The following is a 23,096-nucleotide window of genomic DNA, read 5'->3' on the forward strand; positions in this document are numbered from 1 at the left end:
CATCCTTCATTTTTGTCTCTTCCTTCATGGGGAGAATGAATCAAGGATGCTCATCCAGGGTACAACAACCAGTTGGGGTCAGAAGCTCCTGAAGGCAAAACTTGCTGCCAGGTTTTAGGTCAGAGTTATTGCATCTGAAATCTATTTCCAAAGAGCTCCCAAAACCCAATTTGTTCCCACACCTTGGATTCACAGGACATAGGTGTAGGGGAAGATGAAGACTCATAAAATGAGAAGGCTACTGTGGTGAAAGAGGTGTTCACCCCTCCTGGGTCTTTCCTTCAGGCACAGAGGTCCCTGGTCCTCCATTTCATGGCTTTCCTGGCCTTTCAGCTCAGAGTTTCATGGCCTGCTTTTGAATTCAACACTCAGGACAGGTGGAGCACCAGAGCATGACTTATAACAGCTGCTGCATTTTAAGCCCTGAACTAGGAAGCAGAGTTGAAATCCTTTGGGCTTTTTCAGACCAAAACTGCCTTGACTCTCAGATCTGCTGCTTCCTTAATTGTGGCCGTGTGTGAAATGATGGTGATGTGCTCATTTGAAAATTTTTTCTTCTCAGCTGGTTTTTCAGTGTTTCCAGGCCTTTTCATTCATTACATCATGTTTTTGTTCTGTGAAATGTGGTGCTGCTGGTAACAAGAAGCTTCTTCTCTTGTCTCCAGCCTGTTTGGAAATATTTAAATCAAATGAACCTCAGCATGTATGGGGAGACAAACATCAGAGAGGAGAGGCTGGGGACTGGTTATTTCCACAGAATGAAAATAAATGCAGAAATGCTCAATTTACAGACAGGCAAGATTTACGAATAAGAGTAAAATAATTGGAGGAGGAGGAGGCAAGTTTTGGCTGGATTTGCTAGCTTTGAATGAAGGAGGAAAGCTACATCCCCCTCTTCATTCTTCCAAAAGCTCTGGGGGAAAAGAAAAACCAAAACAATAGGAAGAGAAGTTTCTCTTCACTTTTAGGTAAAAAAATAACCCTAAGGAAAAAAATAAATTCTGACCGATTTAGACATCAAGAAAGGGGTGTTGGACCCAGCTGGAGTTACAGACTGCATGGAGCTGTGAGTTCCTGGCACTTTTTCACAGCACCTGCCCCAGGGTGAAGCCCACAGAGCCACCCCAGGAACTGCCAAGGCTCTGTAAGCCAAGAGAATTCCTCTTCCCTGACCTGTTCAGGGCCATAGTGCCTCAAGTTCACTTGCTCTTCCCACTGTCTGACCTCTCCCTGTGGGACAAGCAGGTGGTGATTTCTGCAAGTGAGTGATATAGAATAAAAAAAAAAACAAAAATAGGAAAAAAAAACTGGTTTGGGGTAGTTTTTTGGAACCTTCATGTTGTGACTTGCCATGATGGGCTGCTCAGCTTCTGTGAAAACACCTCAGGTATTCATTAGGTTTGCAGGAGAGGGTTGGAATAGGGGAGATGAGGGCAGAGCATCCCTCAGCTTTGTGCAGCTGGACAGTGGCAGGAGGCTCCAAAATCTGTTAGACCCAGCTTCAGGACAAGGGGGACACTGTGTGTGGTGTATCCCAAATGAATCCTGTGATCACTTGTGCTTAGACAAGGCTCGTGTTGAGGCAGGGGGCCCTGCCAGTCCCAGAATGGGGCTGGACAAGGCTCCTCACTGGCCCTGTCCAGGAGTTGCTGTCAGTCCTGTTTGCAGCTGCTAAATCCCATTCATTGCAGGAAGGTGTGAGAGAGCCAGAACAGATGGGGGGGACACAGGCACGACCAGCTGGGTGTTCCTGGTGGGGTCAGGCACCTGATGCCCGGGGTAGGGGTGGTGGGAGCTGAGCAGAGCCAGCCCAAAGCCCTGCAGCCAAACCTCGATGCCTCGTGTCTTTCCCCCATGTAGTGCCGTCCCAAGAAGGGCTGAGCTTCTGGGAAAAACACAGGAAAGAACTTCAGTTTGTGGTTCACATCCCACAGACTCCGAAGACAACTTGTTGAATGAGAAGTCTCATGAGGCTACCCCCCAGTGTCCACAGCCCCACATCCCAGTGGGAAAGAAGGAGGCAGCAACATGGGGCTAGCACTGGGGACCAAGCCCTGCCCTTCCTGTGCATCTGGCCCCAAACGAATGTCACCAACAGAGTCAAAACAGGCATTTGTGCCCCTGCCCTGCCCTCCCCATCTGGGCCACAGTGCCAACGCCATCCCACACATCCCAGAAATGGCATCAAGAGGCAGCCACATCAGGAATCCATTTGTCCCACACCATCTCTCCCCAGGAGAAGCAGTAGATGTGTCATTTTCCTTTCACAGGACACGAGCAGCCTTATCCAAATATAAACAGCCTGGAAGTATTTGCCCGCTTATTGTCTGGACAAAAAAGTAAAACAAACAGACCTTAAACCCTTTTCCCCCGACACTTCTGGTCTGGAGTCAGGGCTGTAAGCTCCAGAGTTCCCAAAAACATAGCTTATCAGAAATAGCATCCTCCTAAACCAGGCGTGGAGGTGGCTTCAGCGAGCCATGCCACCACCTCCTCCTCCACAAGTCACTGAAAAACCAGTCAAGAGATCTCTGAATATTTAAAGGGTTGCTGTATGAATAATGGAAACAACCAGCAACCAAGAAAACGTGATAGCCTGCAGTGTCATGGGGCAGCACTCCCTTGGGAGAGGCCAGAAACTGTGGGCAGATGTCTGGGCACACCCTCAGACAAATTCAACTTTCAGGAGCATCAGCAAAAGCCAGTTCCTGGGTCAAAAGCTGTCTGAGAATTCATTCCCCCATGTCCAGCAACAGACAAGAGAGCTTTCCTCACCTGATCAGGCAGCAGCACAAAAAATGACACAAAAAGGGGAAAATGCTGCTGTAAATAAAGCAAAAGTGCTCCTCTCCCCCCCAAAAAAACCACAGCAGGTGTGAAGCGTGGGGAAGCCATTTTTTCAGTGAGAGAGTTGTGGCTCAGGAAAAGAAGATCCATGGGAGACACAACCCCAAATCCCAGGAGATCTCCTCTTCCTTTGCCCATCTCCTCCCAGCCCACACCTCCCCTTCCCATCAGGGACCGCAGCAGGAGATCAAAGTCTCCAGCTAGTGATCAAAGGTTCCAGCTAGTGATGTTTTACAATAGAGGTTTTCTTCCCACCATCCTGTTTTTCACCAGCTCTTTTTCAGGAGATTTTGATATCTTTCAGACCCCAATCTCTTCTGTGCTGCCCCCAGCAATGCCACTGTGGCTACCCAAGTAAAAATTCTCCCACCTCTGTGAAGCTGGAGGCTGAGCATAGGCTTTGACCCCATGTTGGTGTGGTGGATAAGTGGCTCCTGAGGGCTCCTTCAGGATCGCTCTTTTACTCGGGTCCCAAAGGGAAGAGCAGAGATGTCTGCATGAAATAAAATCCACACTAAAAAATAAATGAGAAAGAAAAGCTGAAGGACTAGATTTTCCAAATCACCACACATGCACTGCCTGGTTTGTCCAGGAGCATTTTGGGTTTCTCCCATGCAGGGCTAAAGAGAGAGGAAGGCCAGGAGGAGCCTGGGACACAAAGCAATACTGAGATCTGCCAGGAGAAATACTCAGTGGTAAAAGATTCTGTGCTGTTCAGGTGGCACCACAAAGCTCCATGAGGAGATTCTGGGACAGAGCCAATGACTGCTGGTCCCATGGCAGGTGATGGGATAGAGGCAATGGGATGGATGGATGGATGGAGGATGGATGGATGGATGGATGGATGGATGGATGGATGGATGGATGGATGGATGGATGGATGGATGGCTGCTGGTCCCATGGCAAGTGATGGGATGGATGTGATGGCCACTAGTGCCATGAGCATCCTTCCCCTGCATACATAGATCCAGACATAGGCTATTTTTTCATGTGGGATTCCCATCTGATACTGAAGAGAGATAATGGCTGCAATCTCCATATTTTTTTAAATGTTGAGTCTTGTTGAGTCCTTTCCTTCCAGGAAAATGCCCTTACCCTTAATAAAGCTGGGAGAGAGGGCTCCTCTGGATGGGCACATGACAGAGGCCACATGGCCTCTCTCCACCTCTGCTGGGTGCTGTGGTTGATGTGGGCCTGGCTGAGACAATGCAAAGTTTAACAGCTTACGGAGTAATTAAGCAAAGCCTCTCAATACAGCATCACTAATTAGATGAATCTTCCCTAAATTACTAGTAGTTCATGGTACCCTGTAAAATCCTTGTGTAATAGCCTTAGAAACAATGACACTCAGTGCTGGCATTCAGCCACACAGCTCAATGGCAATTGCAAAGCACTTGGATGTTCATGAGTCTTTACAAAAAAAAATAAAAATATAAAATGTACATTTCCCCCAATGACTCTGCTCTGGGGTGTATTAAAAGCAGCACCTTGACTCAGCCTGCCACATAAACATCCTGCTGCCCCTGGACAGCCCGATACTGTCTTCCTCCCAGGATGAGGAGCTGAATAAGAAGTGACAATCACAGCTCCTGCCTGCAGGAAAACAGGAAGCGCCAGAGTTGTACAACCACTCCAAACATTGTCCTACCTGCTCTACTCCTTGGGTGCAATGGGAACATGCTTTCCCTTCCTTTCCACATTGCATAACTATTTCTTGTCCAGTGCTGCTCAGTCCCAGGATGCTGCTGCGTGGGACAGTCCCTGCGGCCTTTGGCTTCCCCCTGCTTGCCCAAAGCCAGCCTGGTGCTCCCTGTCCAATGCACAAGGACAAATGTCCACCTTCCAAATCCACTGCTAACAGTGCTAGCGCTGAATGCAAGCATGGGAGGAGATGGAGATGGACTCGGGGTGCTGGGTAGATTGGCTCACCCACATCTGGCAGGAGCTAGAGTGAAGAAAATCCCAAATCCCACCAGAACGCAGCTGAGTTGGCCAAATTTGGAAATGCCAGTAAGACTGAAGGAGTTGATGCTTACACATAGGCTCCAGCTCATGCACTAAAGTGCTAAACCTCATCCTTGAGAGTAAGATAGCCCTGTGGGTTGATGGGGTGTATGCCTCACCCTCAAAGCAAGCTGAGCAGCCAAGGTTCTCCACAGGCATGAAGAGGAGCTCTGGGAACCCAGAGATGTGATGGAAGAGAGGGCACTTGCAGAACCACCAGTTTATTCACAAATACCTACTCCCACCCTTGACTTTTTGGGTTGATTTCAAGGAATCCTCATCCACTCAGTGCAATGCATCCCCATCCAGCAGCCTGGCAGCCCTGCTCTCAGGACCATCCTTCCCAAAGACCAGGGACTTTCCACATTACACGATGCTCCAGGAGAAGGGACTTTGTTCCTTCTACAACTGCTCCCACATTTTTGCTGAGAGATGGTCCCAAATTTGCTTGCAAAACACAGATGTCATATGCAAGTTTCCAAACAAGAAGAGGAATAAGAAGGTTTCCTCTCCGCTCTTCCTCTCCTTGCAGTGTAAAAACATCCCTCGCCAAATGAGGCAGTGTTTGCCATCACTTTGCAAAGTTCACTTTCCCACAAGGCAGGCATGAGGAGGAACAAGGGGGGGACCCATCACATCAGTGCCCGCAGGTCATGGTCACACAAGACAATACTTCGCAAGATTTGGAAGTGGGAGGAATGTGGGAAAGCTGAAGAGGAGGATGTTTATTAACCTATAAGAATATCTCCAAAGGGTTTGCGTCCTGTGAGGAGAGAAAAAGGGAGCCCAAGGCAATGTTGTTCAAGATATTGGTGGGAAAAAAAAACTGGAAATCCTTATTCAGGCAATCCTACTGCTGGTGTAAAGAAAAAGAGGATGGCTTTCTCTCACATTCATGGCAGTGAGGGTTTTCCTGTATTACGGGAAGCTTCATATGAATTCCCCAACTAATTCCCCTGTGCAATTGCATTAAATAGTAGGATGTGAATGCATTTCCACACCTGACTCAGCCTCTGTGCCCAAAAAGGCTGCTGGCTCCCTAAAGGTGTATAGCAGGAGGCCTTTCAGTCCAAGAACTGCAGTCTCAGCCCTGCTGGCTGTTGCTAAGTGGTGAATGGAAGGCAAACAGGGGAAGCCCAACAGCGAGTTTCAGTAAATGTCTACAGACACTTGAGAAAACTTTTTGGCACAAATATATATATAAAAGAAGAAAAAAAAAAAAAGTAAATTCCAGGGGTCAAGAAAAAAAAAATAATTAAAAATCACCATTTAAATGGCAGATACAAGGCAGAGGAAGGAGAGACAAAACCCTGATGGAAACTTGGGAAGTTCAGTTTCCTTGCAGTGCAAAGCAAAGGGGGTTTTCCACTATTTCTTTCTGCCCCTCAGACAAATAATGTCTCTTTGCTTTCACTTTATGACTGTAATACAAAAATCAGCTGCATTTCTCCCTACCCATTGCAGCTGTGCTTCGGCTCGCTGGGGCTGTGGTTGGGACAGTCCCTGCTGAAACGCACAAGCAAATCAAGGCCATTCACACCCGCCCCCGAACATCCCCAGCTCTGGCTGTAAAGGGATTCTCCCAGATTTGCGGGGCAGGTTGCAGGGACACATGCAGCAGGGTCTAGCCACAAGACTTGGAGGAAACATCTGCTTGCCGCAGAAAGGCTTTAAAAGGCACAAGGCTGTGAAGCCGATCCCCTAAGCAGCAGTCCCCGCCAGCGGCGGGCAGGGCTTCCCCGGGCCCAGAGCACCCTCTGCTGGGAGAGACAAAGCGTGGCACAGCCCTCACGGCTCCCGGAGGTTTCCGTCCCGCGGGCCGGCTCATTGGAGCGGCACGTCCGTCTGCCCGATTTGTGTTCACCCCCTTTATTTTGTGTAACGAGGCCCCCGCACTGCCTGGTCACACATTTTAAACAGCAAAAGGGCACAGACAGCAGTTCAGCACTTCTGTGCCTCACGGTTGACCCGCCACATGGCACCGGCTGAGTCCTGTCACCTCCGTTGCCATAGCTTCCAGCTCGGGGGACCCCCGGCAGCACAGAGGCAGCAGCCGTGGCGCAGCACTGCTCAGCCCCAGCCGCTCCCCACAGCGCCGCTCCCGAGCCGTGCCTCACGCCAAAAGCCGCGGGCAATCGGGAGAGAGTATCGGGGGACCGGGAACATCTTTGCCCGCGTGGCTCTGCAGGACCCCGCACGGAAGCGGGGATGCAGGGCCTGCCCCTCACAGCACTATTAGCTGGCACGGCACAGACACTGAATAAAAAGGGCAGATTCTGCCTCAAAATCTCACGCTGTAAACGCAGGCAGGAGGCACCTGCTGTGCCTCAGGCCGTTTCCCTGCCCCGAGCCGAGCTGCTGCCCAAACAGTACTTTAACCCAGCTCTGGCTGGGTGTGTTTAAATAAACACAGGAGGTTCCCCAACAGCCTTCCCTCGGGTCCCGAGCTGCTCAGCAACACTCGGCACCCAGCACACCCCAGAAATGCGCTTCCTTCCCCGCCTCGGCCTCTCGGCCGCCCTGGCCACCGCCGCCTTCCTCAGCTGGAGGCTGCTGCTCCAGACCCCGGCCCACAGGCGCGGAGGTAAGGCCTGGCCTGCACGGCGGCCCTGCACGCCCGGCAGCCGCTCTGCGCCATGGGGGACGTGACCTGGAGCTTCTTCCAGAGGCTCTAGGTGGGCAAATCCCCGCAGGACAGAAAACACCTTTGGCACGGTGGTTGTGGAGAAAGCCCTTGCTGTGGGGCCCGGCAGCTTTATGTCCTTAGTGGGGTCATTGATCTCATGTGTGGTGGGGAAAACAAGTGTCAGGCTGCTGGAGGAAACTCCCAAAACTTTTGTTAGGAAAACGTTTGTTGTTTTGTTGTGAAAAGCTGTGGGAAGGCAGGAGGGAGCAGGGGCATTGAAGATTATTGCATTTCTTGCCTAAAAATTGCATCCTTCCCCTCCTGTTCCCATCATTCCAGAGCAAAGTTGTCCCAGTTTTTGCAGACATTGTCATTCTGGGGATGGGTGAGTCAAAGAGCAGCTCGGGATAGCTTCAGGCACCAGTGTGTTTCTTCCTGTGTTCCTGAGTTCCTTTCCCTAATTTTAACTGTGCTTCTCTGCTTTTAACTGTGCTGCTCTGTACAAGAGCCTCCCCAAATATTTAACTTCCCAAGGACTCAGAAGAAACCATGTCTCCTTGAAGCTGCCAGATGCCTGCACTGAGCAGAGGAGGCAGATGTGCTGCTGCTGAAGAAAATAAACTAGCAAGGCAGGCATTAATCTTCCACGTGCAAACCCACTCTGGCCCTTTCACAACAAATATAAGACAAAAAAGAAAAAAGCAAAGCTGAAATTTGAGAACTTAAACTCATTCTCATAGTGTCTTTGTATTTGCTTTTGCCCTTTATATTTGCCTTGTTGTTGTCTTCTTTTTCGTTTTTGCTTGTTATTTGCTTTTGCCTTTTTATTTACAATAGAAAAAAATTTACATATGGTAGGTGATGCAAGAAATTATGTCATTTGGGTTCCTAAATCACCCTAAGCCATTAAGAATAATCCCTTATGTTCATTTGTTAGCTGATGTTAATCTGTCAACAGATGCAACGGGGTTTGCAGGACATCATGTATTTGTAGCTACAAACCAATTTACTATTGGCTGGTCTCTCAAAATATTTTTTACTCTTTGGTAAACTCACGTGTGTGATGTTCAGTTGCAAGAAAGGAATTAAAAACAAAAATTATGTCAGTAGAGAACTGGGTCTATGGAATAAATCTGAAGTTGAGATCAGTCCTCAGGCATGGTGATTTGGGGAAAGGGAGGTCTGGGTGTCCATAATCTCACATGTTCATGGGGACAGAAACCCATTTCCCAGCAAAGCCAAGCTCTTTGCCAGACAGGACTGGTGTCCCCACTCCTACCCATCTTTGTCCACGCTGAATCCGTTCCACACTGGAATAACTGGAGAGGAGCCTGCAACAGCACTGTGTGCTCAGGGTCTGACTCAGGACACTGTGTTCTTTCCTCATCCCTGTCTCCAAATGCTGTTTCCCAGGTGACCTGGCCCCCAAGGCAGAGGAGGCCTTCACTGTGACACTGGACACCTTCCTTCACGTCCAGCAGCTTAGGAAGAGGAGACTGAGAGCTTTCTGTAGCCAAGCAGGCAAAGTTACCGCACTGGCGAGCAGCTGGGACGAGAAAGCCTCCCTGCTCCCGAGTCTGAGGGTGAACACCAAGCTGGACTTCCTGTACTGCCAAGTGCCATCAACAGGGGTAGAGGAATGGCATCAGCTTTTGGAAAAGCTAGAGGAGGAAAACGTGACGCTGCCAGTGCCGCTCCCCTACCGCCGGCTGCACACTAAGGAGACACGGCTGAGCGCGTTCAACCAGACGGAGGTAAAGGCCATGCTGGGGTCTTACACCAAAGTGCTGTTTGTCAGGGACCCATTCCACAGGCTGATCACCACGTTCCTGCAAGGCACGGGCATCAGCTCATCCTTCAGCAGCTTCGTCCAGGAAGTTCTAGACAGTGGAATGCACAATGGCAGCGTGGCTTGGAAACCACTGGTCAGCCTGTGCCGGCCCTGCCTCATCCAGTATGACTACGTGGTGATGTTTGGCTTCCTCAGGCAGGAGCTGGGCCACCTGCTGCGCCGGGCTGGGCTGCCTGCAGGCAGCCTCCCCCCTGAGCTCACCGACAGCCAGGTGCAGTGGACTTACAGGTGGTTGTCAGAGCAGATGTTCAGTGAGCTGTCTGCCCAGCAGAAGCAGCAGCTGTCTCATTTCTACCGCTGGGACCTTGCTGCTTTCCCATTTTCTAGCAGTTTTCTGTCAGACCGCCCCAGCACCGTGAAGACCTGGGAGAAATAGCCCCATGGAGGAACTGTTTCAGGGAGTGTTAATCCAAAGGCTTCAAGGTTCTGACAGGCCTTTACTTGCAGGGAGGTTTTCCATGTCACAGTCCAAAGGACTTGTCAGAGAGCTAAGACACACCACTGCCAGGGACGGGGGATCAACACAGCTGTGTCCTGTTTAAATACAACACATGCAGGCACTAGGGAAACCTGTGGCACAAGTCAGAAAACTTCATGAACTAAACTGTGATGGGATAAAGCAGTTTGGGGTGGGGTGGGTTGGACCTGCTGCAAACTACAGCAGCATCACATGTGCTGTGCCCACACTGACATTTCCTTTTCTGGGCTTTTGTTGGGCCAAGGGGTTTGGCAATGTCTTCTTCATGACAGATCTTCCCATGCAGATACAAGACGTGCTCCCAAAGGAGCATGTCATCTGGAGGCTGAGATACGGCACAGGGTGGCACACCCTGCTGGGCAACCACTGGCAATGTTCCCAATCTTTTCATGCTCAGGGAGGGTCGAGCCTGGCCCATCATTTGGTCTTTTCTGTTCTGTGTGAACTGTTCCTGTTTTACAACCTCATCTCCTATATGTGTGGGCTCAAGTGGGCCCTGGGGATGGGACCCAATCCTTGCTCCATTCACAGGTTTTGAGTTTGGCTCCCCTCCTTCCAGGGCTGACTCCTATAGGCCAAGGCCACTGTTCAGCTCAGTGCACTAGCCCTGAGACAAGGAAGTGTCAGTGTGGACCAGGTACCAGCCACAGCACCAGGCAGACTGTGTCTGTCCCACCTTGTGTCAGCAACTGGTGGGCCCTGTGGAGGTGGCTGGCTAGAAGCATCATAATACATCACTGTGCTGCTGTGGAAAACAGGATGTGGCTACTACAAGCTCCTGCTGGCAGAGAAGGACAAGGACTGACTCTGCTTTCTTTCGGACTTGGCTGCCAGCGTGGCCAGACAGAGGCCCAGTCTCTCCAGCTGGCTCACGGCTTCATCCAGCTGAGCAGCCCGGAGCAATCACCCGTCCTCTCCCTGCTTTGGTCACTGAGCTGATCTGACTCACAGCCCCTGGGAAGGGTCCATCTTTGTCAAACAAACACCAAGGATGAGCTGAAGTTATCTAGATTTTAAATCCTGACAGATTCTGACCATGGCATACTTGTTTCCAGAGTATTTAGCAGCTTTATTTTGTAGTGTTGTGACATTCACAGAGAATTCCATGTACATTCATGGTACCAATTTGACAGCACTCATTAAAGAATGTTAGTGAAAACTGTTGATCAGAACTGACCTAAAACAATTGCCAAAATCTTGGCCTCCCTCTCTCACAGAAGACCATGCAATTAATATCATCAAAACATCAGATCAGCTGGGCTCCTTTCACACTCCTGCAAACTCTCCAGCTGCAGTAATTACTATTTAAGTGCTGTTATTGTGCGCAGTACTTTACAGTCTAGCAAGATGGCATAGTTCCTCTTCTGAGGATAGACTTCTGGGAGAAGAAAAGCAGCAAATTTCTAATTATATGCCATTAAGTTAGAGTCTTGCATCCATGCTGTATTTCACTGGAAAATACTAGAAAATACTTGATGAGTAGCTTTCCCTCCAGTGACAGTGAGCTGAGACCCCACACAGCAAGATGTGGTGTGAGGAGATGGGACACAGCACCTGGCAGGGGACAGTGCTGTGCACTCAGGGCAGGAGAGCTGCTCCCTCACAGCTTTGCAGTGCAGGCCATGCTTCAAGTCAGGGATCTTCTCTTCCTACCGGCCCTCTGCAGTGGGTCCCAGTCCTCTCCTAAGGTGCCTGGAACTTAGTTCCATGGGAAAGCAATGTATGAAATGTTCAGACATTGAGAGGTGATATGAAAACCTCAGCTTCATGTTCCTTTGAGTCCCACAGCACAGGCAGGTAGTACAGTGATCTTTCTGTAAATTCCCATTAGCCTCCAAGCTTCCCTTTTCCCTATACCCTCACAATCAGTTGCTGTCATTACTTTGCAACCCTGATTTTTATACCATTGCCCTCCCCAGGTGTTTGATATAATTGACATTAAATTCCAGTGAACCCCAAAAAGGAAGTATTTCCTCTATCAGCTGGGCAAGGGTATCTAGAGGGCCTCAAGCTGGGATGGGCATGAGGGCCAGGGCTGCTGCCTGGGAACAAGGCACTGCCTGGGAACTGGCTCACTGATGCTGCAGCAAAACTGTCTCTACAGGTCTGCTCTGAACAGCCTGATCTGAGCACTACATGTACGTAGAACTTGGCAAATGCACTTCAAATTAACTCACAAAGCAAATAGCAAAACAGAGACTTGATGCATCTAATTAAAAAAAAATTCACCTGACCAGGCAGTCACTGCAGCTGCGTGAGACTGAGCTAAATCACAAACCCATCCTGAAATGATGACGATTCCAAAACCTGGGGGAGAAAGAACATTTATCCTATTGGTGACATCCCAATGTCTCCCAGGACCATCACAGGCAGCAGACCTATCATGAGCACTGGCAAATTTCCTTGGGATGACACTGGGAGCTCCTTGATATCCCAGTCTTCCTGTGTCTGTGTCCATGCTCTGCTTTAACACATTACCTTTGTATTTCTTCTCGTCTTCATCTGAATGAGCATGTCCAGCAATCCCAGGAGGTGGAATTCATATGAACAGCTGATACCAATCTACCTTACAGAGTTTGTATTTTGCACCCCTCCCTGGACACCCAAGAATGTGGACACACAGGCTCTAATAGCTGTTCTTGCACATGAATTATCATGTCTTCTTTTCTAAGAGGTTTTCTACATATTACATTATTTTGTTTTCTTGAGAAAACAAAAATGTGTTCTTGCCCAGTACCTCAGAGCTTAAGAACCACCAGGATCATGTTTCAATTAATAAAACAATTACATAGCAAGCCAAACAGGCACAAAATACTTCCTGCAACTCACATATACAAATTCCCTTCTTCTAGATGGTAGATCCATAGTATTTTAAGTTGAGAAATAAATCTACACCTTCCCAAGCAATATACCCTGGAGTGCTTAAAAGAATATTTCACACAGAGCATACATTTTCCAGTCCTGAGATGAAGGCAAATTTAAAGAAGTTGGTATATGAGCAAAATTTTTTATAAGGAGTTACATCCTCTTGCACCATATGTTTTTGATGGCCCTGGGAGCGCAAAATGAGAAAAAGGACATTTTCACGAAGCAGTAGGCCAGAAAAAAAGATAAAAGTTTGCAAATGATAAGCAGGCATGGTATGTGGCTGACACTATCTAGAGATAACATAGTACTCCAGTGTTGAATCTGACAGTGACAAAACCTGTCAGGAGGGATGCCCAGCACTAAATCCAACATGAAAAATATATTTATATATCCAGATGACACCAGGTCATCACATAGCACATTTTTTAGACAAGCAGTCCCTGTAGCAAAATGCTCTTACACTCAGCAAAACTAGAATTCTCTTGAAAAGAAGGCAAGGCCATGACAGCAAGGGATTGACCCAGAGCCAGCTAATCCCCAGCTGTGCCCAGCCTCCTCGTGCCCCTTGCTTAGGCTGGTAAAAATTGCCTTGGGAACATCGACGAGCAAATTTCTCTGTTACTCCAAGGTCTCTGATGTTCTTTTCTATTTAAAGGACAGGGAGAGATGTGGAGGTGTGGGATGAGAAAAGTCTGTGTCAAACAAAGCAGCATCTTACTGGAAGTCCTCTTGGTATATTTAGTTTTTATCTTTAATCAGAGAAGACAAGATAGCACTTGAACTGAAATCTCATTAAAGCCCCGGTGCGGACAAAGCAACACTCATTGGACTTGGGGTAAATGAGTTTTTAGTCACATTTTAGCCTTTTCCTCTGAAACACAGGTAATTGTAGCAATACTTTTGTTACACAGGTAAGACCATCTTCATTAGCCAACATCAAAAGTCCTGCTCATCTCCCTCTAGGATATAGCTGGCTTTGTGTGCAAAGGGGACACAGCAGGGTCCAGCCCTCAGCACCTCTTACACCCTCCCCCATCTCAGCTAAAGGACTCATGTCTGGGCTCAACACATTTAAGTCCTTCTTGCATAGCATCACAAGGTGATACATCTTTTCCCCATAGCAGGAAAAAGAAGAAACAGCCGCCCCGCTATTTCACATTGGCTCGTAAGTAGCATCCTTGCAACAATTTTATATGAAACCTGTAAGCTTTTTCAATTACACCTAGATAACATCACCTTCAACTTACTCTTCATTTGAATTTACATCACAGCTATGATCTGGCAGCAATTTCCTCTCATAGAGAAAACAATGATTGGACAATTAAGTGTGAAAGCTCTGCAAATCAGTGGGTGAGCCACATGAACACAGGTTGGGTTTTTTTCTCTATTACAGTCCTACTGCCTTGTGGTTCCTCTGGCGTAAGCTCAGTTTCAGCAGAGTTTGCTCCTCAAACTTTCTTCCTACACACGCACACACCATGGTTTAAATGTCCCTGGCTCAGCAGAAGGGCACTATAAAGAGAAAAAAAATATATGAATTAGCAACAAATGAGGGTTGTGTCCAGGGTTCATCATGTCCCACCCTGCTGCTTTTCAGGTGGGGGACTTTGTACATGTGAAAATAGGAGCTCCTATCCCAGTTTTTCCAAATGCAGAGATGTCTGTCTCACAGCACTTTTGTTAGAGGCCTGATGGTTGGCTACTACAGAGCCCTGTGACAGCACTAGGGCAGAGCAGCCCATGAGAAGCCAATGACAGGGATAACTCCTGCACTCCTTCAATGTCCACAGCTCTAAGGAGACTCCTGTGGCCATAACATTCAGAAGAAGGGAGTATTTGAAGGAACACTTTTTTCCCCCCTGCCTTGCTGAGGGACACCACTAAATCAGGCTGTGGCCCTCACCATATGTAATGATTCTCTGAGAGATGATAGTCAGGAGCATCAGGACAAGCAGTCAGTGCCTTTGTTCCATGCACAACACTTAGAGAATGGAATGGATTGAATGTCAGAGATACTGTACAGAGATTCTTCCTAGCAGGGACACAGCCTCCCCATCCTGCCCTAATCCCAGCCCTGGGCCCCTGTGACTTCCAGGCACACTCCCCATGGGGCAGGCTGGCCAGGGAGCAGACTGTGAGATCAGGGGCTGTTACCATTTTGGTGAAGATGTCCACACAAGCATTGCGGATCCTCTCTGGGGTGGCAGGGCTGTCCAGCCTGAATGCCTCCGTCAGGCCAGAGTCCTTCCTTGCTGAGTAGATGGCATCTTTAATAGCATAAAATACTGAGGCAGACAGGAACAGAGGTGGCTCTCCCACAGCCTAGGAAGAGCACAAGCAAGAGTGAGGCTTTGCCTTCCAGATGGGAACCTCAGTCTACCAGATGTGCTCAGTGAAGAAACATGATGCTAAAACAGCCTCCAGTGTTCCAGGTGTGATCAGTGAGGAAAGACTGAGCTAAATCAACCCTCAGTCCATTTAAAGAGGAAAGAGGAAGAAAACACAAGCTTTCTCACACAGAAAAGCCACTTCAGTTCGGTCTAATGGGCAATCAGGACAGCAATGTGCAGGTTATTTCAGTTCTTCCTAACTGGAAAGGATAGTACACATATTTCTGATAAGAAGCAGAAAAACATCCTGACCTCCGAGTAACCACAGCATAATGAGATGAACTGTTCAGATACACAGGTTCATGACTTTATCCCACTCAGCTTCACAGTGTTGTGGGGCAGTGAGGCCTCACAGGCGTACCTTGGATGAGTAAACTGCCTTGCTGTTGGGGCAGTCACGGAGAAGGGACACGTAGAATTCTGTTGGGATGTCTCCAAATGCTGGGATTTTGTACATGCCAGGCCCTCGAGTGTACAAGTTCCCTTCAGGAGAGTAGCGCAGCTCCTCCATGGTGAAGAGCCCAATGCCCTGGACGAAAGCTCCTTCTATCTACAAACACATCCAAACAAGGTTACATTCTCTTTGTTGTTGTTGTTCTTCCCTGCACAAGGATGAACGGTGACGACATCCACCAGGATTTTCAACCCTCCCCACCTGACTCAGATCCTGCTTTTTATCTCTAAACCCTTGTCCCTTCTGCTGGGTACAATCTTTGCACAATTCCTGTATTCCCACATAAATGTGGCTGCATTTCCCTGGCAGGTGAAGCAATATACAAATACATGCAAACAGATTTTCTCTAAGTGCTAGACAGGAATTTTCTGATGAAGTAACAGGAAAAAAAATAAAATCAATGATAAAATATTGATTTCTTCCCAGGCAGGTGAACACTGAACGAGTTGAATTTGCTGATATATCAAAGGAGAAGTTGGCTAAAAGGACTAAAGATGAAACATCTAAAGACAAACTATTTTATGCTTTCTATTTCAGTATAAATGCTTTCCTAAGTGCTGCGTATTATCAGGTCAGCAGCACAGACACCTGCAAAAACACTCCTATATCCATTTAAGTACTAAAAAACTTCTTTGCTTATTTTTTCTACTGTAAATTTTAGGAGAAAAAAGATTATGAGAGGAGGATGTGCTAGAACAACCCTGCACAAAGCAGCTCTGCTCCCTCTGCCCACTGAGATATCTGATGGCCAGAGCAGTCTAAAGATTTTGCACAAGCATTCATTGACCCATCTGTGTGTATTTATGTTCCTGCACTCATGCCACATCTTTTCTCTCCTGTCCCCCCAGATCCTCTGCAGCAATTCATGGAAGGACACAGGAATTGAAGACCCCTTAGACAGGCTCCATTTAGTCCATCTCTCAACTCCCAAAACTAAAGTGACAGGCCACAAAGACAGAAAATATCTTTCTCCCCTTGGACACTTCCAAAAAAAAATCTTTCAGAAAAAAATGTCACTTTCAAGGAAATTTCATTTTAGCTATAGCAGAGCTTTGCCTATCATCCCAAATCCTGCAGCAGTTTCATTGGAGTTACACCCTATCAACATCTAGAGTTAGCCAGTGAGCTAAGATGGCTAGATAAGCATGCAGCTAACAATTCATCTCTTGGTCTGTCAAACAACCCTGTGTTTATGACCTTTATCTGCTAAGAGATACTGTGATTATTACTGCACAAAATTTTGAAGTAATCTTGTGCCTGCCCAAGGACTTTGCAAGATTAAGTGACTGGTCCAACTTCCTATTGAGAATTCTACACAGCAGCAGCTGGAGGACAGAATCTGCCACCCTAACACTTTAGTCACAGGAGAATTTTCACTAAATTAAATAAACTTAATATTGACAGATTGGAGCATAAATATCAAGTGTGGGATTTAGCCTGAAAAACATCAATGGGATGACAACTGGACAATATCCTGTAGTCTTACTAGCCAAGCCAAAAATCCCCAAACCCTAACACAGTATTTCCCTATGTAATTCTGTGCCAAGTTAAAAAGGTTGTGTTTGCAAAGGCAGAACACAGAGAGGGATAATAAATAGAAAAGCCTGAGAGCAATGTGATTGCTTTAACATGATGGAAATAGCAATACTTTTTCACTTACCTGTCCTATATCTATGGCTGGGTTCAGACTGGTACCAACATCCATAACAATGTCTGTACGAATGTTCTAAAGAACAGAAATAAAGGTAAATCAGCACAGATCTCTGGAGCTGGTCCACCATGGTCTCGTGTGAGCAGCATCCAAACACTATCCCATATAATCTTATCTCAGATGAACTTCTCAAACTGACTTTTAATCTGAACTCTCCCCAAAAGTAATTCAAAGGAACCCACTGCAGTTTTCCCCAGAGGTCCAATGGACCCAATTAATATTAATTCCTAGATGCTGGTATCAGTGATCTATAGCTGAGCATAACCAACTAGGTCAGATCCTGATTAAATTTTTTCTTTTTTTTTTTTCCTTTTCTTTCTTTCTTTCCAGATGTCTTCAGTGTTATTTTTAATGATTAACTCAATTCCAGGATGTTTCTGTACTTTCATGCCAGCACAGTGCTGCTATCTCTTACTCAAGCAAATCCAATAACTTTTGCAATCATTCATTAAGCTCAAATCCCCACAGGGTAGATAATTATTGTTTTATTACACTTTACGGATTGCTGCACTGTGGAACAGAGGAGTTAAGAAATTTGCTGAAGGTCACATACACCAGACCAATGACAGAGCCAGGAATGGGCTGACACCCAGTATTTGTTCTAATTCCCCATGAATGTTCCCTTCACCAAAACACAGAGAGCTGTTTCACTGCTGACCCCTCACCTTGTGGTCACCTGTCAGGCAATCTATCTCAACCTCAGAGCAGGCAACTCCATAACTGAAGTAGGAAAATGGTTTCCCTTCGTTCTTTTCGAAGTTGTAGCCAACGTCAGGAATTCTTGATAGAGAAACAAAACCACATTTCATTCCATGAAAAAAACAAAAAAAAATACAACTCTATTGCTACTTATTAAAATCCTATTTCACTTTTGTTTCCTGCTTTCTGTCAAGACCATGCAGAATTAAAAGTGTAAAGAACTAGAAATAAAAATCTGCTACATCTGCTGTGTATTCCAAAACTTGATTGAAACTATCAAAGTGTTTTAGCTATCATTATTTGCCCATAAATCTTAGGGCTTGTGATGACTATTATCTACCAATCCAGTAGAAAATTCTTTGCTTTTAGAGTGCAGATGAATGTTTATTTAAGGCCATTAAATTTCAGAACATATTCAAGCTGAAGCAGAAATTCTGTTAAGCTTAGAATTAATTTTAAGCACAGCTCATGGCAAGTTTTGTGTCTGACTGCTTATTCTTTATCTGAAAACTGGTTTATTAAAATACTAATAAGTCACTTGGTTAATAGAAAAAATACATTTCAGAGATGCAAAAGAAATTAACACATAGTATATTTTAGTCCTAAATAGGTTCTTCTCAACACTTGTTTATTTATGAATGTCAAACTCTCTGCCTTAAAGATGATAGATCTCTGCTTTCCTCCAGCACTAAAGCTGACTAAGAGAAGTGCCCCATTTCAGAGCGATGCAGGGTCCAGCGAGAGTCTGAAGTGGGAGAACAATGCTGGAAACACTGGTATCTGCTCATGTCACAAGAGACAGAATTTTCCTCAAGGACAATCCTTGTCCCCTCTTATGCCACATGGCAGTTCTAGTGCAAAACTAGGTCACAAGGCTGACATAGAGCAGAGCCCCAGGCAAAGCTCTGATTTCATTTATGCCTCTTCAGACCAAAGTCAGCTGGAATGAACTCAGATCTACTCCAGATTTACTTGTCCTCAGAGCTGTGCTCCATCAGGAATTGATTCTCCCCAGCCAGGAGACTTTTAACCTCAGTTTACCACTTGTAGGTAGGAAAGGGAATACAGCTTTAATTTAGAGCAGTGACAGGGGGCTGGGGGCTGTAAATCCTCCCAGAATTTCCATGGATGCAATCCATACAACCAAGTCAGTGCCTCTACAGTGTGAATTTTCACTCACCTGTAAAACCCTGTGGCTGACAGGCTGACACAGCTCTCGTAGGCAGTTTTAATCTGGCAACATGAACAAGAGTTTGAAAACAGTAAAATGTACAATAAAGCCCTTCAAAATAACTGCACAAAAACATTTCCTCAAGTAGAAAATGTCCAGTGACAGACAGCTGTCACACTACCCAACTCCAGCACTGCCAAACATCATGATTGCAGCTGCTTCCACAAATAGCCCCATCAGCAGCTACCAAGGGCAGAACTTGAACCATTGGCAGAGGATGAAACCTGCTTTTGTTTGTTTGTTTCTCAGCTACAGTTAGACTTTTAGCCTCAGAGACAAAGGTTAAATTGGCAGGTCATCTTGACTTCAGTGAGGGAAATTCTATCCTGACTTCCAAATCACAAAGTCAAAACTGCTCGGATGAAAAGCAGAGCTTGGATCTGAAGAGAGCCTTACAGCTAATCCATCTCTTCTCATTGAGGGGACAGAGGTATTGCAGACAGGGAGCACTACTGGGGCTGAATGGCAGTTCAACAAGAGCTGTCTATACCTCAGAATCCCTTCATTAAAAATCAGGTTTCCTTCTGTCCAAGACTGTAGCCTGATTACAAAGATATATGTGACCACTCAAGACTCTTGTCTGATGAAGTTTGTCATAGGTGGGCCCCAAAATTTGGAGAAATCTCAGGATTAAGGTAATAACTGATGTCTTGGGGATGACCTCTTGCAAGCTTTAATTACTTGGAAATCTGTGCCAGGTTTATGTTTCACTGTCTTCGTTCAAATCTATGCTAGCAAGATGCAGAATGCCTGGAGGACACACCTGCACACTGGTTTGCCAGTTAAAACAATCTCTGACAATCTCCACTTGTCTCATGACAGATACAGACAGCTTACCCAGTCTTCCCAGGATCCTTTGGGATTAGACTGTTTGATTGGCTCAAGTCTTTTTAAGATAGTCTGACACGCGTTCTAGAAACAAAGAGAATGAGAAGAAATACTTTAAGATGTGAATAGCCAGCTGATGGTATTAAGAGACCTCCAAGAGTTTCAAAGACCTATTTAAATCAATACTGACTTTAGGACTTCGGCAAATAATAAAAAGGAACAAAGTTCACTGACAGATGTCTTGCTACACAGGAGGAAACGTTGTCTGAAAAGATTTTAAAGGAGATCGGCTGTGCTGATAGCAGAAAGGAATCCCAAATTCAGCACAGAACTTTCTGGACCATGACACAAACTATAAGAAGTCCACTCATTTATACATTAATTTTATCTATACCCTGTCTGTACAGGACAGCTCAGCATAGCTTACAAGATGATCCTTTTAACAGTGAAAGAACAAAAAAATTCTTCCCAAAATTCCATCTACTCAGGTAAGCTGTGCAGATAATAAAAACAGCTTGATGATTTTACTTTGCAGGTTTCACTTCCCCTTTTCTTTTAAGCTGAGAATTCTTCTTTTAAAATGGAAAAATCACATAACCAGCAAATATATGCACTGGTAACTCCACCATGGCAGACAGCCACCAAAATGCCATTGCTACAGCAGAGCATTTCCTCTGAGCTGATCAACACTTAGAGCTTGTGGAGCACAGTTCTCAAACCATTTGCTATTAATACATGCAGAAAAGTACGTTTGTTATAGATAAGGCTCCATTAATTACTTAGAAGCTGGCTGCTTAAATGGATGCTTTGTTCTGCTCATTTTGAGCAATCTCAAACATTCTATTTTTAGAACTACCAAAGGCCTGACGGAGTGTTTTGAATAACTTGAAAAAATATACATTCACAACCTCATGTCACTGGTAGCTATACCAGGTAAAGTTATGAGGCATCCTTAGACTGGAACTACCTTTTGATGGTTGTTTTCCTTAAGCAACAGATAAATACAGGACAACTTTTCATGCCCTGGAGCCCTCCCTTGTAACCCACTCATTTAAATAACTCGGCTTCCATACATAGACAGCCATTCCATTGATGTCCGCGCTGACTGAAGCGGCTGTCGGGGAGGTATTTGGGACGGTGTTTGTGCTGGTCTCACTAATGTAAATTTTGGAGGTGGGGACTCCCAGGGCTCTGCTAGCAACCTGTGGAACGAAGGTAAACAATTGGTAAGCAGCAATTCTGATCCATGACCATTGTCAATCATTGCTTGCACTGCCAGAACCCAGATTGCAACCTCTACCCTCTCCCATCATAAAATTCATTTTTCCTGCAGACTGAGTTGTTCCAGTGACTGAGAACTAGCCAGAACATTGTTATATTTGCATTTCACCAACTGAATGTGTGTGAGCACATACACCCTTGCTACAATGATAGACACTCACTAGTATGAGACTAAATTCTTCTCTCAACAGTAAAAAAATCTGAAGATCAAAAGTCCTATGAGATTTTCCTTTCATTTTCTTGCCAAAGGAATGTTGCTCCCTTAAGCCTTTTTAACTACAAAGGCATTTGCATATGCAGATATATATGCTTTCAATACAACTAATTTTTGTATAAAATGGATGTAAATTGTACCTTTATGGGGTGAACTGAAATTGCAAAAGAAGTTAAACTGTAAGCATAACCTGCATTATTTACATAGTGAGATTTAAGATGATGAAGAATCTAATTTTAATACTCAGTTGTGATAATAGTCTGGAAATCCAGCTCTGCTGCTCAGAAAAATGAAGAGGAATTAGTCCTGATTTGTTCCTCTCTGCATGCACACAGAGGAAGTGTTAAGGTGCCTGAGGCAATACTGCAGAGAGAGTGTAATTGTCCTGAAAAGATGTCTCATTCAGTTAAGCCCAAACTCATTATTACCTGAATCATTTTGGTGTGAAGTCCTTGACCCATCTCAGTCCCCCCATGTGTAAGTAACACAGAGCCATCTGTATACACATGGACCAGAGCTCCAGCCTACAACAGGGAACATTAATCATCATAAATTAACCAGTGGAGTACTTAGACTACAGAGGGAATTCATTCAGAACTAGACTAAGGTAGTTCTTTGGCGCAACTAAAGCCACTTGTTTATGCTTGAGGTGAGTTTGGTTTAGTCTCACCAACTCACTAGAAGTTCCAATGCCATAAACCCCAGTCAGTATTTTCAGCTCAAAGCAGGTGAAATAACCCAATCCTGCCCCTGTGAAACAGATGCACCCTTCACCTCAGCTTTCCAACACCACTGACAGTCCATCAAATCAGCTCAAACACAGCAGCAGTGTTTCTACTATTGAGAAAGGCAGGGAAACCCACCTAACACAATACCATGGAAATGTAGCTATATTGTGGTATCTTTTGGACAGTATGTACTGGTAACTGTTGTGGTGCTCATTTTGGCTTGAAAATGTGTGTTCTTTCTTAATTAATTTACTACTTCTTCAAGAAGCTCCAGTTTGGTACAAATGGAGAAGGGCCTGGGGGAGGCAGCATAAATCCTACTTCTCTAGTGAAAGGGCAAGTGACATTTACAGACCTGGTTCAGAAATGGGACAGTGAAACTGATGCCAAATTTGGTAGGAATGATGCTCATCCCTCTCTTTTTCCAGCGGTTCTGCCTGCAAAGAAAGAACATTATTCATATACCCATAAGCTTTTTATCATAAATCAATACTGTGCTTCCCTCTGACTGTGCATCAAATAGAAATTAAATACCTCACTATGATATAGACAAAGTTAATCCCTAATTTGTATTAAAGAAAGGCTTTCTTTGTGTGTTCCAACATGAAGAAATTCCAACTGAAGATGCTTTCCACAAGCATTATAGAAGCAGTCAGTTGTCCATACTATTAACTGTTCAGTTGTATATACAAGCCAACTAAAAAAAGTATATAAGTCAGAGGAAAGCATAAACAGATTGCCTTGATAGTCATGTGAAAATCTCAGCTGGACTTAACAGACTCTCTCTTCTTTGCTATATTTCACTTAAAAATCACATCATGCTAGATATGATTCTGGCCTTATTTATGCTACCAGCTCACTGACAGACTTTTCCTCTGACAATGA

General features: G+C 45.7%; 2 protein-coding genes across 3 annotated transcripts in view; one reads left to right on the forward strand and one right to left on the reverse strand.

Moving 5' to 3' along the window:
• The first annotated feature begins 7,276 nt into the window (after positions 1–7,276).
• Positions 7,277–10,990, forward strand: LOC107201508 (carbohydrate sulfotransferase 8-like). Its single transcript, XM_015620837.3, has 2 exons — positions 7,277–7,435; positions 8,891–10,990. Exons 1-2 carry the CDS (start codon positions 7,336–7,338, stop codon positions 9,703–9,705), a joined length of 915 nt encoding a protein of 304 aa, XP_015476323.1. The 5' UTR covers positions 7,277–7,335; the 3' UTR covers positions 9,706–10,990.
• Positions 10,991–12,800: 1,810 nt separating this feature from the next.
• XDH (xanthine dehydrogenase) overlaps positions 12,801–23,096 on the reverse strand; it is a 47,995-nt gene continuing 37,699 nt past the window's right edge. For both annotated transcript variants that reach the window (XM_015620835.2, XM_015620836.3), the window contains 10 exons: positions 22,567–22,648; positions 21,912–22,007; positions 21,062–21,190; positions 19,998–20,072; positions 19,110–19,162; positions 17,896–18,010; positions 17,180–17,245; positions 15,427–15,615; positions 14,830–14,997; positions 12,801–14,187 (listed from right to left, as the gene is read on the reverse strand). In XM_015620835.2, coding sequence (XP_015476321.1) covers positions 14,137–14,187; positions 14,830–14,997; positions 15,427–15,615; positions 17,180–17,245; positions 17,896–18,010; positions 19,110–19,162; positions 19,998–20,072; positions 21,062–21,190; positions 21,912–22,007; positions 22,567–22,648 — 1,024 coding nt within the window. In that variant the 3' untranslated portion in view covers positions 12,801–14,136. The remainder of the gene's footprint in view (positions 14,188–14,829; positions 14,998–15,426; positions 15,616–17,179; positions 17,246–17,895; positions 18,011–19,109; positions 19,163–19,997; positions 20,073–21,061; positions 21,191–21,911; positions 22,008–22,566; positions 22,649–23,096) is intronic.

This window comes from Parus major, chromosome 3 (assembly GCF_001522545.3).
Source record: "Parus major isolate Abel chromosome 3, Parus_major1.1, whole genome shotgun sequence".
NCBI lineage: Eukaryota > Metazoa > Chordata > Aves > Passeriformes > Paridae > Parus > Parus major.